General features: G+C 41.6%; 2 protein-coding genes across 3 annotated transcripts in view; one reads left to right on the top strand and one right to left on the bottom strand.

Moving 5' to 3' along the window:
• FAM162A (family with sequence similarity 162, member A) overlaps positions 1–3,746 on the top strand; it is an 11,781-nt gene extending 8,035 nt beyond the window's left edge. Inside the window, exon 4 of the mRNA XM_009329045.1 lies at positions 1,507–3,746. Coding sequence (XP_009327320.1) covers positions 1,507–1,602 — 96 coding nt within the window. The 3' untranslated portion in view covers positions 1,603–3,746. The remainder of the gene's footprint in view (positions 1–1,506) is intronic.
• Positions 1–14,387, bottom strand: part of KPNA1 (karyopherin alpha 1 (importin alpha 5)) — a 66,272-nt gene that overhangs the window by 4,059 nt on the left and 47,826 nt on the right. Inside the window, exons 12-15 of one of the 2 annotated variants that reach the window (XM_009329055.1) lie at positions 11,780–11,907; positions 10,936–11,114; positions 9,290–9,478; positions 6,458–6,823 (exon numbers count right to left, since the gene is read on the bottom strand). In XM_009329055.1, coding sequence (XP_009327330.1) covers positions 9,291–9,478; positions 10,936–11,114; positions 11,780–11,907 — 495 coding nt within the window. In that variant the 3' untranslated portion in view covers positions 6,458–6,823; position 9,290. Of the gene's footprint in view, positions 1–6,457; positions 6,824–9,289; positions 9,479–10,935; positions 11,115–11,779; positions 11,908–14,387 lie in introns of those variants that run through there. The other variant, XM_009329062.1, reaches the window with a different exon arrangement.

The following is a 14,387-nucleotide window of genomic DNA, read 5'->3' as shown; positions in this document are numbered from 1 at the left end:
CTGCCAGCTCCCTCAGCACCCTTGGGTGGATCCCATCCGGCCCCATAGACTTGTGAGCATCCAGGTGGCGTAGCAGGTCGTTGACTGCTTCCTCTTGGATTACGGGGGGTTCATCCTGCTCGCCGTCCCTGTCTTCCAGCTCAGGGGGCCAAGTACCCTGAGGATAACTGGTCTGCCTATTAAAGACTGAGGCAAAGGAGGCATTGAGTACCTCAGCCTTTTCCTCATCCTCGGTGACAATGTTCCCCCCCCGCATCCAATAAAGGATGGAGATTCTCCTTGGCTTTAATTGCATTAGAAAATAGTCTTCCTTTAGTGTGGATAGAACAACTTTTCTCAAATTATTATTGTTTGTTGAATTGAAAAACTATTTCGTAGAAAAGCTCCCATTTCCTGTAGATGCTGAGTATCCTTCACTTGCACGGAATTTGGCAAGATGTCAAAGTTCAGCCTATGGCAGAACTAGGTCTATGATTTAATTTGCATCATATGAAGCAAGGAAGTGTAAAGTTTAAGATTCCAAGTGCAGCAAAGGTTAGTCATGACTTAATTTTATGTGTCTTTTAACACAGTTGGTGAACTATTAACTTTGGTATTTCTGTAAAGAAGCAAGGAGTGCTTTTTGTGTACTGAAGCCAAGCTAAAGCCTCTCAGCAGCATTAGTCTCAAAGTCAAGGAATGTGAATATAATCTGTGCAGCTTATTGTCATGTTGCTTTTGATAAAAAGCACGGTGATAACAGAAACACAGTCTGCTACATTCTTTTAAGGATGACTGGAAGCAGAAAACCCTGAGCTTAAAGCATGTACATGGGCAGAACCTTATTTGTATGCTGCCTTTCTCTGAAGCAGTTCTTCTAAAGACAGTATTCAGATCTTTTTTCTATAAGCTCCTAGTTGTTCTAGAGAAACCTTAAAACTAGTAACAGAGTATCAACCCCAGCACTGTGAACTATTGAAGGGTCAAGTGACATTTCTACTTGTCAGCGTTCCCCTATCAAAATGAAAAGGATGCAGCACTCTGAAACAAAACAGTGGAAAGGTTTTTCCCTGGCTTTAGCAGAAGAGATCAAACACTGACAATTCCCAGAGCATTCTCCTCTTACATTGGAGTAGTATGAATGCAAACACCAGAAAGAGAGGACAGCTGCTTTGGGGACCCTTGTTTTCACAGCAGCTGGAATTTAATACGTTTAACTTCTAATTTGTTTCCACTACCTCTGACTTCTCAAGACCAGAGATTAGTATTAAATACTGTCCAGAAGCATAGAATACATCTGCTAGTACCTTAACAAAAAGGTTTAATTTATTCCCAGAGAAGTAATGAGTTTAAGCCAAAATAGTCTATGGATGTTTTATTTTAACCCTCTCTCTTCCTAGCATTAAAGCTGACAGAACTGTGCCTTCATAAGGATAGGCCGGCTATTTTGTAAACTATTGATTCAATTTTCATCTCTGTGGTCCCTTAGGTGATACTTTCTGCTCTTGCTTTGTCATTATGTTGTAGGCTGTAAAAAGGCATGAATCTCTTACAACCATAAACTTGGAGAAGAAAGCTCAATGGAGAGAGGAAGCTACTCAGAGTACATCTGCTAAACCTTAGAGGAGGAAATGGAGAGACTAAGGACTGGGGAAGAAAAGCTGATGTCCTTTTCAGCACTGGAAGGAAGATATAGTCACATCTCTCCTGTATGTTAGTTCTGTACTCTCACGTTCAAGAAAGAATGAATACATTATCCTCTAATCATTAAAACAGAAATACCTATTTTCTTTTCCTAACCACCTCTCCTTTCCTCCAAACTGTTGTCTTCACAGTTAGTGAAACGGGACAGGTGAGCAAACTGTATAGACAGAATAGTTGTTTCCGTCACACCTGCTATGCACAAGACTAAGCATCTTTTAAAAGACTGCAGGAGCTGTACCTGCATTCGTGGTACCAATCATCTCCTTTACGAAGTCTTACGCTCGCTCTTGCCACTTACGAGAAGATAACTGGGACACAAAAGGACAGCCCATTCAGTTTCCACTTGTACATCTATACTTGTACAAACAAAATACCTTCGCTGGGCAGTCATCCGCTATCACTGACGATTTCATGTCCCTTCAGGAAGAATGATGCTGTATGTATTCTGTATTGTTACATGCTGCCTAAAATATTCCATATGTTGCTCTTTGTGTAAGAGAGAACAATTATTGGGGGAGTCCTCGAGTCAGGAATAATTGTATGACCTGTACTAACATCATCAAAATGATCATAAGTTATTAGAAAGTCTGCTTACGTGTTCGAGGTCCAGTATGTTCTGGCTGCATTTAAGTATGTGAGGATTACTTTTTGTGAAGAACTGCCTAAAAACAGAAGGGGGAGTGGTAGTGAAATGGCATTCCAGAGAACCAGTGTGATGCTGATGACAACCTAATGGTTTTTACACCAGAGCTGGTAGTGAGATGAGAGAATGTCCAAGCCAAGGGAATAGAGACGAGTATTTTGAGGAATACCGAGCAACAGCTTCAACCTATGCTATCAGATTTACTGTTTAGAGGCACGTGAGTATAAGAAAGACAATCAGGCATCCCTGCTCTCTGCTGCTGAGCTCTTTTTTCCAAACCTCATTTGGATTTATGTTTTTCCACTCTTTAAATTGTCATCTGTGCTTTCCTGATACTAGCTCACTTAAAGATCATTTGCTTCAAGTTTTAGAAGCAGCAGACCCAGTAATACCTGCAAAGACCAACTCCCAACAGTCCCATTTCTGACATTCATCCCAGAAGAGTCACATACTGAACAGTTCAGCATTCATGCTGAACAGCCTGCTGCAACTGGAGACTAGTATTTTTCCTCCTCCTTTCAGTTCATTTGGAAGGAAGTGTAGATTGGGACTGTTAGGACTGTTCGGAACTGTGTTACTTCCCAGGACTGCCTGCTAACTGGCCGCTGGGGACACCACAAACAGAAGAGGCAGATGTGTTTGAGATTTAGTTCGTGAACTTCCTGATAGTGGGAGGCAGATTTTTTTTTTTTTAAACTTTTTCCTATTTTTCTTGTACTACTAAAAATTAGGCCTATTGCTGAAAAACATTAAAAGCCCTACTAAAAAAAAAAAGGGTAAATCTTGTCTTTATACCTGGAAAAGAGAAGCAGTAAGATACCTAGTACAGTCTTCTCTAGTATTTTGTCCTTTCTTCTAAAGCTAGAAAATAACTGCTGCAGTCCACCTTTTTATGAATTGCACTTCTGGGTACCACTTGTATTGATGAGATGTAACCAATCAAACAAGCTGTGCAGTCATTCCACCACAAAGCTATAAACTTCAGATGATGTCATGACCTGTTATCTGATTCTCTGTAGGACAATTATCACAAGTATGCTGTCAATCAGAGCAGGCTTCCACAGATTTGTCCACTCATTTAGCACTGAATATAAGTCATGCTTAATTCCACTGCAGGTATGTGAACAGATCTTTCATAACAGCTCTGGTTCTTTGCCACACTAGTAAGCGCACAGGTGGGAACCAAAAAATCTTCCCAGATTGTGTGCCTGTGCTCATTTATGTATTAAATGAGACCAAAAAGGAGAACATGCACTTCAGACAGTATTTCAGGTTACCATGAAGAGAAACTTGTGATTTGGTTGATGCTTTGTGATGGCAGAGCTTAAAACCATGCATCTCTCAAAAATATCCCCCTTTCAATAAGCACTTCCGAGTGCACTCTGTGAATAGAACTGGCAGGTGCCTCATCTAGTTTTGGAAATAAAGCTACTTGGACTCATCCAGCTGGTAAAGCATTTCAAATAAAAATCTGTAAAACAACACTTGGAAAGCAACACCCCAGAGCAGCAACGGTCACCAGTTTTTCATTTTACTTAAATTTCTATAATTTTTTTGAGTTTACTCAAAAATTGAACTCTGGTCCAGTGGTTTGACAGAAGCTCCAAGTAGAAGTGCTTCCTTCTATCACTCTGGTACCTCCACCATTTCAGGATCTACCATAAAACCTGTGCATTGCTGTGCACATTTGTGTTTTCTTTCAGCTTCCATGTCGGTTCCAGAATCTCAAATAAGAGCCTGAGCCACTGGGCTTTGTGCTGTCTCCAGCTTGCTCCCAAACATTTCCAAGTAGTTGGGTACTAGAAAAATTATATAAATCTTTCTCAGGGAGGCAATGAAAGAAACCACCTCTTTCCTAGTGTGATGGCTTCCAAGAAAGCACTTCTAAATACAATGGTTAAAAAACAGCACACATTTCTGGCCTAAGCTGCCAGTTTAGCCGACTGGAGAACTTAATACACCTTATATCACCCGATTACCTCGTAGCTTTAGCCAACACCCTTTTAACAGTGCCTGATGGAGAAGAACATACTAAGCCCTCATTAGAACAGTTTTTAATTTTCTTTCTCCCCTTTGGCTTGGTCTGCACCACCATTCACGTTTATTCAAAAAAGTCAAATTATCAATCCTATACCATATGCCATATTGCTGTACCACCTGTTCCAGAGGCAACAGGTACTTCCCAATGCAACAATCAATCTGACAACTTGAACACTGCCTCAAAAGAGCATGCAGGCTCACCATGGATATGGCCACAGCAGTACATAAAGAGGTCCTGTTTATTTTCCTACTAAGACTCAGGCATCTGAAGAAAGACCTTCATGTCTACTGGCTAAAATTGGCGTGGGAAAGTACTAATGATGTGTTGTGCCAATCCCAGAAGCAAAGAAATCGTACAGGAAGACATGGGGAATCACTTAAAGCTGGCACAGAGGTAAAATAACTGTTCTGGAAATCCTCGGGGAAGCACAGAGGTGCATTACCAGGAGCACTGTCATATTTAGGACTGGGTGGTAGGATTTGGTTCTTAACAGTCTCAGCACTGATAGTTACAGAAATGCAGGTTCAAGAACATGTAGGTTTTCCAGGGTGAGTGCCTTCCTCCCTTCCCTTAAGACTAAGTGAAGGGACTTTGACCACCAGTAGTTGGTTGGCATCAAGGAACCAACACAGGAATTTAAGAACTGGCTGAAGTCTCTAGGCAGCAGTTCCCTCAAATGATTGATTGCGTGTGTGCTGTCTTCACAGGAGCCCCAAGCACTGGTCCTGGCTTAGTGAGCTTTCAATAACCTTCTGCCCCATCGTCTGTTGCATCCTCCAGAATCCAAGAGAGTGACCCTGCCTGCCACGTTCCACCAGGAACTTTACCAATAGAAAGAATGATACCTCCTGTTTGCTGCCTCAACAAATATGCAACACTTAAAAGGCATTACAGGTCTGTGACAGGACAGCTAGATAACAATTCCTGGTAGTGCCACATCTTCCTTTCTCTAACGCCCAGTTTAAAATTAGACATTGTTAAAACCTTAATGTAGTAGTTTCACCTCATTACTGATACTGCAAGAAGAACTCAGAGATTCCTGTTTCTCATTAATCTTTTCACCTTACCAGTTTGTGGGGCTTTTGGAAGGTGCTTAGATTGGATCTCCACAAGCAGACAGAAACAAATGCGTTAATTTCAATTTTCAGCATAAGGGAAGAAGAAAATACACAAGATCACTTTTTTGGCACTACACACTGCGTGGCAGAGCTAAGAGAAGAACCCAAGAACCCCAACAGCTCCCTGGCCTATCCTCTACACGAGACCACGCTGCCTCCTACTTACATACAAAACAAGAACAGATCATTCAAACACACTGTGACCTTCGCAAAAGTGGAAGCTAGAGGCATTCTCTTAGAGTTCCTGTTTGAGCAGCAGCACATCCTTCAGGAAAGCAAATACTGGTTTCTATGCTTCTAGCAGGGGACATAACCCTTATTACTCTCATGTCAGTCTGAAAAAGTCCCTTGTTTCTCATCTGAGTGGAACTTAAAACCTTCTTACAGTCATTGCTGTTCCCAATTTTTAGCATCCATTTTTAACTGCTGATAGCAACACTGAGAGGGTCCCTGTAAAAAAGTTTCACCAATGCCAAATATAAAGTTAATATAAATTCCCCATTTCTACCAAAGATTTCTTTTTGTACCAGTGAGCATTACACTTAGCCACACAGAATCATGTTAGGAAGTAGTGTTCAAGCAGTAACGGATAATGATCCTCATACTCTTTCAGTGGCACTTTTCCTCCGAAACAGAGTCCTTCACCTGCGTCCTGAATGTTATTTATTAGATGGGTAACGTTACACTACATGTTTGGCTCTATTAAAATGCAAATAGTTTACTTGCCCTTGGCTTACCAAGTAATTCTGATCAGTCTGTATCAGTGAGCTGTTCCTTTTATAATTCACAAGTCTGATCTCCCTTCCATACTCATATAATTTGCAGCCTTTGTTAGAAGTAGATTTTGTTTCTTTACAACCTATTAGTAAAGCTAAGTAAAGCAAGGCCAAGAACTGGTTGCTGGAAGATCCTGATGGAAATACACTCACAATTAAGCACCATTTAAAATTAAATTGAGACCTATGAGTTAGCCACATTTTAATCCATTTAATGTGTGCCACGTTGGTTTTTGTATTGTTTTAGTTTTCAGTCAAAATATTATGCAGTACCAGTCAAATGCCTTACACAGTCTAAGTATATATGACAACAATATTACCTGTGTCAACCAGGCCTGTCACTTCAAACAAACATACCAAGTTTAAAGATTTATACTTATCTGCTCTGAATTCACATATCCACAGCAAAAGTAACAAACACTGGCCAGGCTCCTTACACAGGAAGGCACACCATTCAGCTTAAATGGACTCTTTTTTAATTCACTCATTTAGAGGCAATTGTCATTATTTTCTTGGGGGGCAGGGGAGGGAAACGCCAACGCACCACATTGTTTTCACTAGCCTGGAAGAGAATGACATTATATATATAGATATATAGATATATAGATATGTATATATATACACACATAAATATGTGTGTGTATATATACACACGTGTGTGTGTATATATGTATATATACACACTAGTGTATATATACACAGAATATACATATATGAATATACAGAATATATGCACACACACTTTGCTCAGATTTGTTTACAAAATATGTAGCATTTTTATACCATCCAATAAGAGGTACATGATTTTAAACAAATCTTATAGAAATGACATGTTATTGGAAATTTACACGTAAAAAAATCCAGCACAAAAAAATCCAAAAGCTAAAACAAGATTTTGCTACTAATCAGTGCTTCTATCACCCTTCAAGAAAAGAGAAACACAGTTATTTATATGTGATGTAAAGGCAACATTGAGGGGTTTTTTGCTTTTTTTAAATTAACCACCAAATGTAACCCCCTAAAATTACAAAGAATCAAAGTCCATTTACAGATCAAGTGCAGTAAACTAAATGTTCCTTCAGCACAAAGCAGCACTAGAGAAAATAACTGGGAGAGGGAAGGTGGAGGCCAACTGGCTTAGCTAGGGAGGCAGCAGGTGGCTTCTGCAATGGCCACACAGGTCAGAGTCTCCATCCTGAAGCACAGACAGAACTGAAGACTGTATTTAAATAATGGTCACACAGAGCTGATGTTCAGGCCTTTGCCTAGCTTCTTTCAGCAGTTTGACAAGTGATTGATATATTTTTATTATTCTGTATCCAATGGGCTGTTTTTGCTTTTGCAGTGGCTTGTCACTGACAGCAGTCATAAGGAGGATCTTGCAGACAGTTCTGCCACTGACATTTACCACAGGTACATGACACTGCAGTTATCAGCGGCGATTTTGAAATGTTTACACTGGACAAATGTGTGTTCCGAGCGTCCAAAATGGCTTGAAAGAACATAGGATGCAGGGGGGAACGGACGGCCTGGAGAATCCATTGCATTTACAGAAATGGAACTGCCACTTTCAATCACGTGGCATCTCCCCAGTTGTGTGAAGAGTTTGGTGTCAATGTCAGCTGAACTCAGTGAGGAGTGGCTGGCCTTTGCATCAGATGTCTGTGATCCAAGCAGGTTGCGGAGCCAAGAACATGCTGCTAGCAGAAGGGCAGTCTACAGCTGCAGATGACAGCTGTCATGCAGTCAGCAATGCCTTATAGATGTCACCTGTAGGAACCATGCGTTCCACGCTAATTCACCTGAAGTCCCGTAAACAGCAAAAGGAAAAAATGAAATGAAAGGGCCAGGCAGATCCAGGTGTAATATAACTATCCTTTGAATGTAGTGTCATTTTAGTTGTTAAATAAGGGGCTTGACCAGGAGGACTCTAGTTTATCAGGTGAGCTGGAGAGGAAGCTCTTGTCTTGTGAAAATGAAAAGGAGATCTTAGCTCCTTGTGCTAAATTTTACAAATGAAGATTTCTGTATTCAGAAGATAATTTATCAGAAGAGAAATCTGTTCAAGTCACGCTCTGTAAAAATGTAAAGAGGCAGACAGGAATTTTTCAGCCATAACTATAATACCAAAGACCAGACCCTGGAGCATGAAGTTAGGAAGGGCTTGATTTTTAAGGAAGGCCCAGCTGGATCATACTGTGCTGGCAAGCAGAAGTGGGGGTAGTTCTCCATTCTAGAAGCTGGTTTGGAAAGTCATTTCTGGGGAGGTGGTAAGAGTGACCTATTCACAGGCTCTTTTCTTGTGGATGGAGAGGAAAGACTGGGAAGGTATACAAATCTCCACAGTGGTCTGCAATCCAGCTTGGGAGCTCAGTGTTGAGAAGGGATGGGGCCAGATGTGTTCAGTATTCTTAAGAACCAGAAAACGTGTCCATTGGAGCCTGTTGTTGCAGGGGATAGAGAACTTACTCCATTATTTGTAACATGTTCTATATGCCAATAACCCCAGCTGGCACATACAGCAAAGATACATTGCATGTGAAGATTTAACGCATCTCTCAGCCATCCAAAGATGCATCCAGGGAAGATTATGGGGAATGAACTCAGCTACGTTCTCAGAAAGTCTGAATGTCTCCCTGGACTGCAGGCACACACTGCAGCAAATACATGAGAAAGGCAGCCTTATCTTGGATGCCAGGAGTGTGGGGGCTAGTGGAAGAGGGATTATTTTCCTGTAATAGGAGCAGGGAATATCTCAAAGTATAGAAAGGTGCTCAACTCCACAAAGATGACAGTGGAGAGGTTCAGAATCTAGAGGAGAAGGGCGATTCTGGCGACCCCTTGCCAAGCAGGGGGCATCCTGCCACGGAGAGCCAAAAGTTTTCCAGATGTATGTAAGAGCATGTGCACAAGGCAAGCGAATGAGCGCAAACAGGGTTATGGAAAACATTGAGAGAATCACTCCACGGGTGGCTTGTGGCTCGACAACAGGATTGGCTAGGTAGAGGAGCACACAGCACAGGGGCACCTCAGAGCTGGAAGCCTTCCATGGGAGCCTCACACTGCTGGAAGATGTACTGTTGCTGGCTGAGATCCACCTGTGGGGCAATGCTGCTGTCTTCATCCTCTGTTCCAAAGTAATGCTCAATCAGATCAAAGGCCTTCTGATAAATCTCTTGATTCTCATGGCTCTGCAGGAATTCAATCTTGTCCAGGCCTGCAGGGAAAAGAAGTACATAAAAGTTACAGCTTGGTGGAAGCATATGACCATGATCATTTTCAGTCTGTTGTGAACATCAAGTTCCATGACAATTCACTCCCACCTTCAGAAAGAACAGGTCCCACTATGGAGACCCTTGCCCAACTTGTACTCTCCACACCCAAGGAAAAACAGGTTGAACTACAGAGTTCCCTGTAACTGTGTGATGTGTTTCATACTTTCTGCTGCCTCTACCCTCTCACTCAAAAAATGAAATCAACAAGCTTGAATGTGTAAAGAACAAGGCCTCAAAGACTTTTTCTGAAGAGACCTTTAGGACCATGTTTCCTGAAAGTGTGGCCACGGTGCTTTGTTTACAAGGACCATGACTACAGAATCACGTAACTGCAAATTGGAAGAGACTTCTGGTAATCATCTAGTCCAACCTGCAGTCCAGCCCAGCACTACTACCAACACCAGATTAGGTCAGCTGGGTCTAGGCAAGTCTTCAAAACTTCCAAGGATGAAGACTGCATCATCTAATGTGTATCATGTGTATATACAATGCAGTTAAACTCATGCAACCAGTTTTTGGGCAGACATTAAGCAGGTGGGCAAACTCAGGCCTTGTAGTCAGAAACAAATGAAAATAATACAGCAAGCTAAACTATCTCTGATACCTAGGAATGATGCTGTAATGAAATCCAAGTCTTAGCCACTCTAGTAAATCTCTAATATTGGGAATTGTAGTGGCTTTCTTGTCTGCTCCTTCTACTATGTATGAAAACTAGAGGAAACAATTCTCTGATACTCTATAGACATTTCTGCAACACTGATAGGAAAAGGGAAGTTAAAACCTAGAACCAGACAAGAAAAAAATCCTATTCTGATATAACTCTTCCCTGGAAGTCAAGGGAACCATGGTGCAAGAAATCATGTTCAGTGATACTATCCTCTTCTATACTGCTCTTGATAACCCATTTTTATTTTTCTTAATAAGTACTTGCCAATCGACAAGGAAACTAACCTTAAGAGCAGCAGTAGCTCAGAACTGGGATGAAATGATGCTGGTACATGCCAGAATCTCAGCACAGCAAAGGCAAACAAGTTGCTGCTGCTGCCATAATTCTACAGGGCAGCAGAGCGGGAAGGGAAAGGCTTGAAACCTGAGTGACAGAGCAGTGCACCTGAACTTTTGAACGCTGTGGAAGGAAGATACTGAGGCTGAATGACACCCAGAGGGCTCCCTCAGGGTCAAAAGAAATTAAGAAAAGAAGATCTGTACACACTGTCTCCAATCTACATACAAAGATAATGTAAAAGATGGAGTACATTGGTAAATGGAGACTTGTCAAAGAACAGTTAATTTTCAGGTAATAGTGATGAGGAATTTAATAGAATTTGGTCTACTGAAACTCTAATTGGTTTGTGACCATTGCTTTAACCCCTGACTTCCACAGATGTTTTGCTCATACCATATGCTTCTTCAATAAGAGCACAGTAAGGATTAATGCCAGTGCCACTGCGTTTGGACTCCTGCTCTCCAAGCCTCAGGATGTTCTCCAGCCCATTCAGTGCTACTTGCACAATCTTTGAGTCCATTACTGTAAGGAGGTCGCAGAGTGGTTTGATGCATCCCAGTTCTACTAAATACCTGAAAAACACCACATGGAACCCAGTAAATTGTCTGCAAAATTATAACGGGTGAAGCCATTTAAGTACTTAGCGTGAAGGTCTAAGAACCAAAACAATCAGCTAAAATATCAACTCGACTGGAGAAACTGGAGAAATTAATTCCATTATAGATATGAAATAATAATTTAATTTTGTAACGTACATTTATAATTCTATAACCATAATTTATATTTTATATTACTATAAACTGTATTAATTGAATATGTTTATTTTATTACTTTATTTTATACAAAATTGCATATAAGCATAACGTACCAGTATAATTTAAACAGGAAAAACAATGCCCTTGTCTGAGGGGCTGAGCTATTCCTCTCCAGTCTGCTAATGCACTTTGTTACACTCTACAATGACCGCTAAGAAATGAGTTTAAAAGTTGCATTTAGTTTTTTTCACATAAGAGAAATGGTTCAATTAATGAAGTAAGTATTACAGCTGAAATACTTATGTGATTTCTCCCTAAAGGAATGAATGGCTCATTCACAACTCAATACAAAGACGTGGTCTCTCTGGATACAAACACTGGAATCATACAGAAACGTTTTCCAGTTTCTAGGTTATTAGTTTGATTTCTTGTACAAACACTAATTCACTCAATTGCATTGAAAGATCTGAACTATTTCATACTTGATCTGTTCAGCAGAGCCTCCAGATGTCGCATTTGTGATTGCCCAAGCAGCTTCCTTCCTTGTCCGAAACTCAGCCGTTTGCAAAATATTTATAAGAGCTGGAAAGATATGGGCATCTATGACTGTCTGCAAAAAGAAATAACATGTCAGGGTTATAATAAAAATTAGAAGTAAATTCCTTGTCCTGAGCTGGTTAATGTCTATGCTTAGCACAACACATTAAACAATGAAACGTTAACTTATCAAGGGGCAAAAATCAGTTTTCAGCTTTACGTTCAAACCCTAGATATCGCCGGGGTCTGTGCTTATCCCAGAAGAATTCAAAACACGGTCAGATGGAAGTGACTGCCATATCTAATGCGTTACTTAATCATACCTTGACAGCAAAAGAATGCCATACTTCCCTTATTTTTCCAGGTAGTGAGCCACTCAGCTATTAAGTCAGTAAACCACTAAGTCATTAAGACCCCCTAAACAAAGAAAAAAACTTCATAAGCCTGTGTGTCATACGACATTTCCGCTGGGTGAGACAACAGAGCAAAGAGAGACTGTATTGCAAGAACTCCTCAAAACAAGCAAGCACCAATACATTCTTTCCTGGTGAAAAGACAGAGCAATGGATGGTTCGGTAGTATGGTTAACTGCTTAGCTCACCAAACTGATGTAAGTCAAATGAGTTAAATACTCAGCTCAAAGTTTCTAGTAACTTCCTCTGGAAAGAGCCTTTTGCAATAAGGCACAAATGAAACCAGTTTAGTTACACTAAGGATCTGAAACACTTTCGTAAGGATCATTCAAAGAAGCAAGAGCTTAGGATTACATTTTTAAACTACTGTTTTAGAAATATATGTCATCACAGAACTGGTAAAGGCAAATTCAAAGAAAGCCAAAGAGATCCTTCTCAAGGAGCTCCATAGAAGAAAACTAACAGATTACATACAGCAAAAAGCTATAGTCAGTTCACGGTGTGGACTGACCCAGTGAAAAAAAACAACTCTTCTGCCTCTTTTACCCTTCCTGTTTGTATGGGCATCCACGCTGCATCTACTTTGTAAATCCATACCACATATCAGTTGTATCAAAAGTCCCACAAACACTGTCTCCTTTGCCACAGAATCTGCACTGCACAGCAATTTGGGGCCCTCAAGGAAAACCACTTACACTTTCATCATGCCATGCTGTATTAAATTTGTACTTTGCAAAGAATACTTGGCGAAAAGTCCTTAACTGAAATTTTTGAACATGAATGCTGGACGTGGTAGGTCATAAACAGGAGCCAGCTATTTAAAAAAACCACAAAAAGATAAAATATCTTCAGAAAACAGGATGGATTTTCCCCCCTGACATATTTTAACGAGGAAAAAAACACTTAATGCTTAAAAATATACAAAAGCAACACACTGTAAGGGTACGTGGAACGCAAGAGCATCTGCTTCATTAAGGTTATCAGATCAAGGACCTTTTCAGCTCAAAGGGAGATATAAATAACAGGAAAGCAATAAATAAAACACAGGGTGACACAAACCTGATAGACAACGGATAAGAGACACAATCACAAAGAGAGAAAGTCTCCAGTCACTAATTGATGGGCCATTAAGAAACTACAGGCACGGCTTTGCAAAGAACCAGCCTGGACTTTGTAACTGGTAAGACAGGGACACGTGGGACTGTGCAAAACTTAATAACGAATCTTTTCTTAACTATCTTACCATGTCACCTCCCTCTCTAGCCTGCATGAGTGCTGTAAAGATTAGGTGCTAGCAACTGAGACCAGCATGAGTGAATTTGGGCCAGAAACTAAATCAGACCTCAGGAGAAACCCCTGTGTCTGTGGGGCCAGCAACTGGAGCGGGTGGGGGTCTCAGCATCAGTAGCTAGAGGGACCATGGCCTAGGCAGCGTGTTTCTGGGGTACCCAGAAAGGGTGAATTCAGGGCCGGCAACTGGTGTCAGACCTCGGGTGAAGGGGCCCTTGCAACTGGAGCAGGTGAGGGTCCCAGCATCAGCCAGTGGGGAAGGTTCACAGTCCATAGGGCCCGTGTGCCTGGATGCCAGCTACTCGGGGGACTGGGGTGAAGTTGAGTGAGGGTCTTGGCACCTCAGCTGGAGTGGGACTGCAGGTCACACCAGTGGGCACCAGCTCCGTGGGGTGGGGGGATTTACATTTTCCCCAAATGTGGTGGTGGGAGTAGAGGAGCACAGTATACATTATTTGCTGGCAAACTTCAAGCTGGACTAGGTGGCAAGTACGAGGCCCAGGATCCAGGCATGGACAGAAGGCCTGTGCTGATATTCAAGGGATCTGCAGTTGTGGGGATGCTTGAGACAAATGTGTGCATCTGTTTGCTAGCGAGAATCAAGCTGGACTACCTCATGAGTAGGAGACAAGTACAGTGAGTTAAGAGAGCTCAGGATCCAGGCATGGACAGCAGATGGGCAGAAAGCCCACACTGATATTCAAGAGATCTGTGAATGGATCATAGGGCACACAGGCCCTATGGACTGTGAACCTTCCCCACTGGCTGATGCTGGGACCCTCACCTGCTCCAGTTGCTGGGGCCCCTTCACCCAAGGTCTGACCCCAGTTGCTGGCCCTGAATTTACCCT

Source organism: Pygoscelis adeliae, unplaced genomic scaffold (assembly GCF_000699105.1).
Source record: "Pygoscelis adeliae isolate BGI_AS28 unplaced genomic scaffold, ASM69910v1 Scaffold120, whole genome shotgun sequence".
NCBI lineage: Eukaryota > Metazoa > Chordata > Aves > Sphenisciformes > Spheniscidae > Pygoscelis > Pygoscelis adeliae.
Note: the sequence above shows the minus strand (reverse complement) of the source record. Positions and strands in the feature narration are given on the sequence as shown.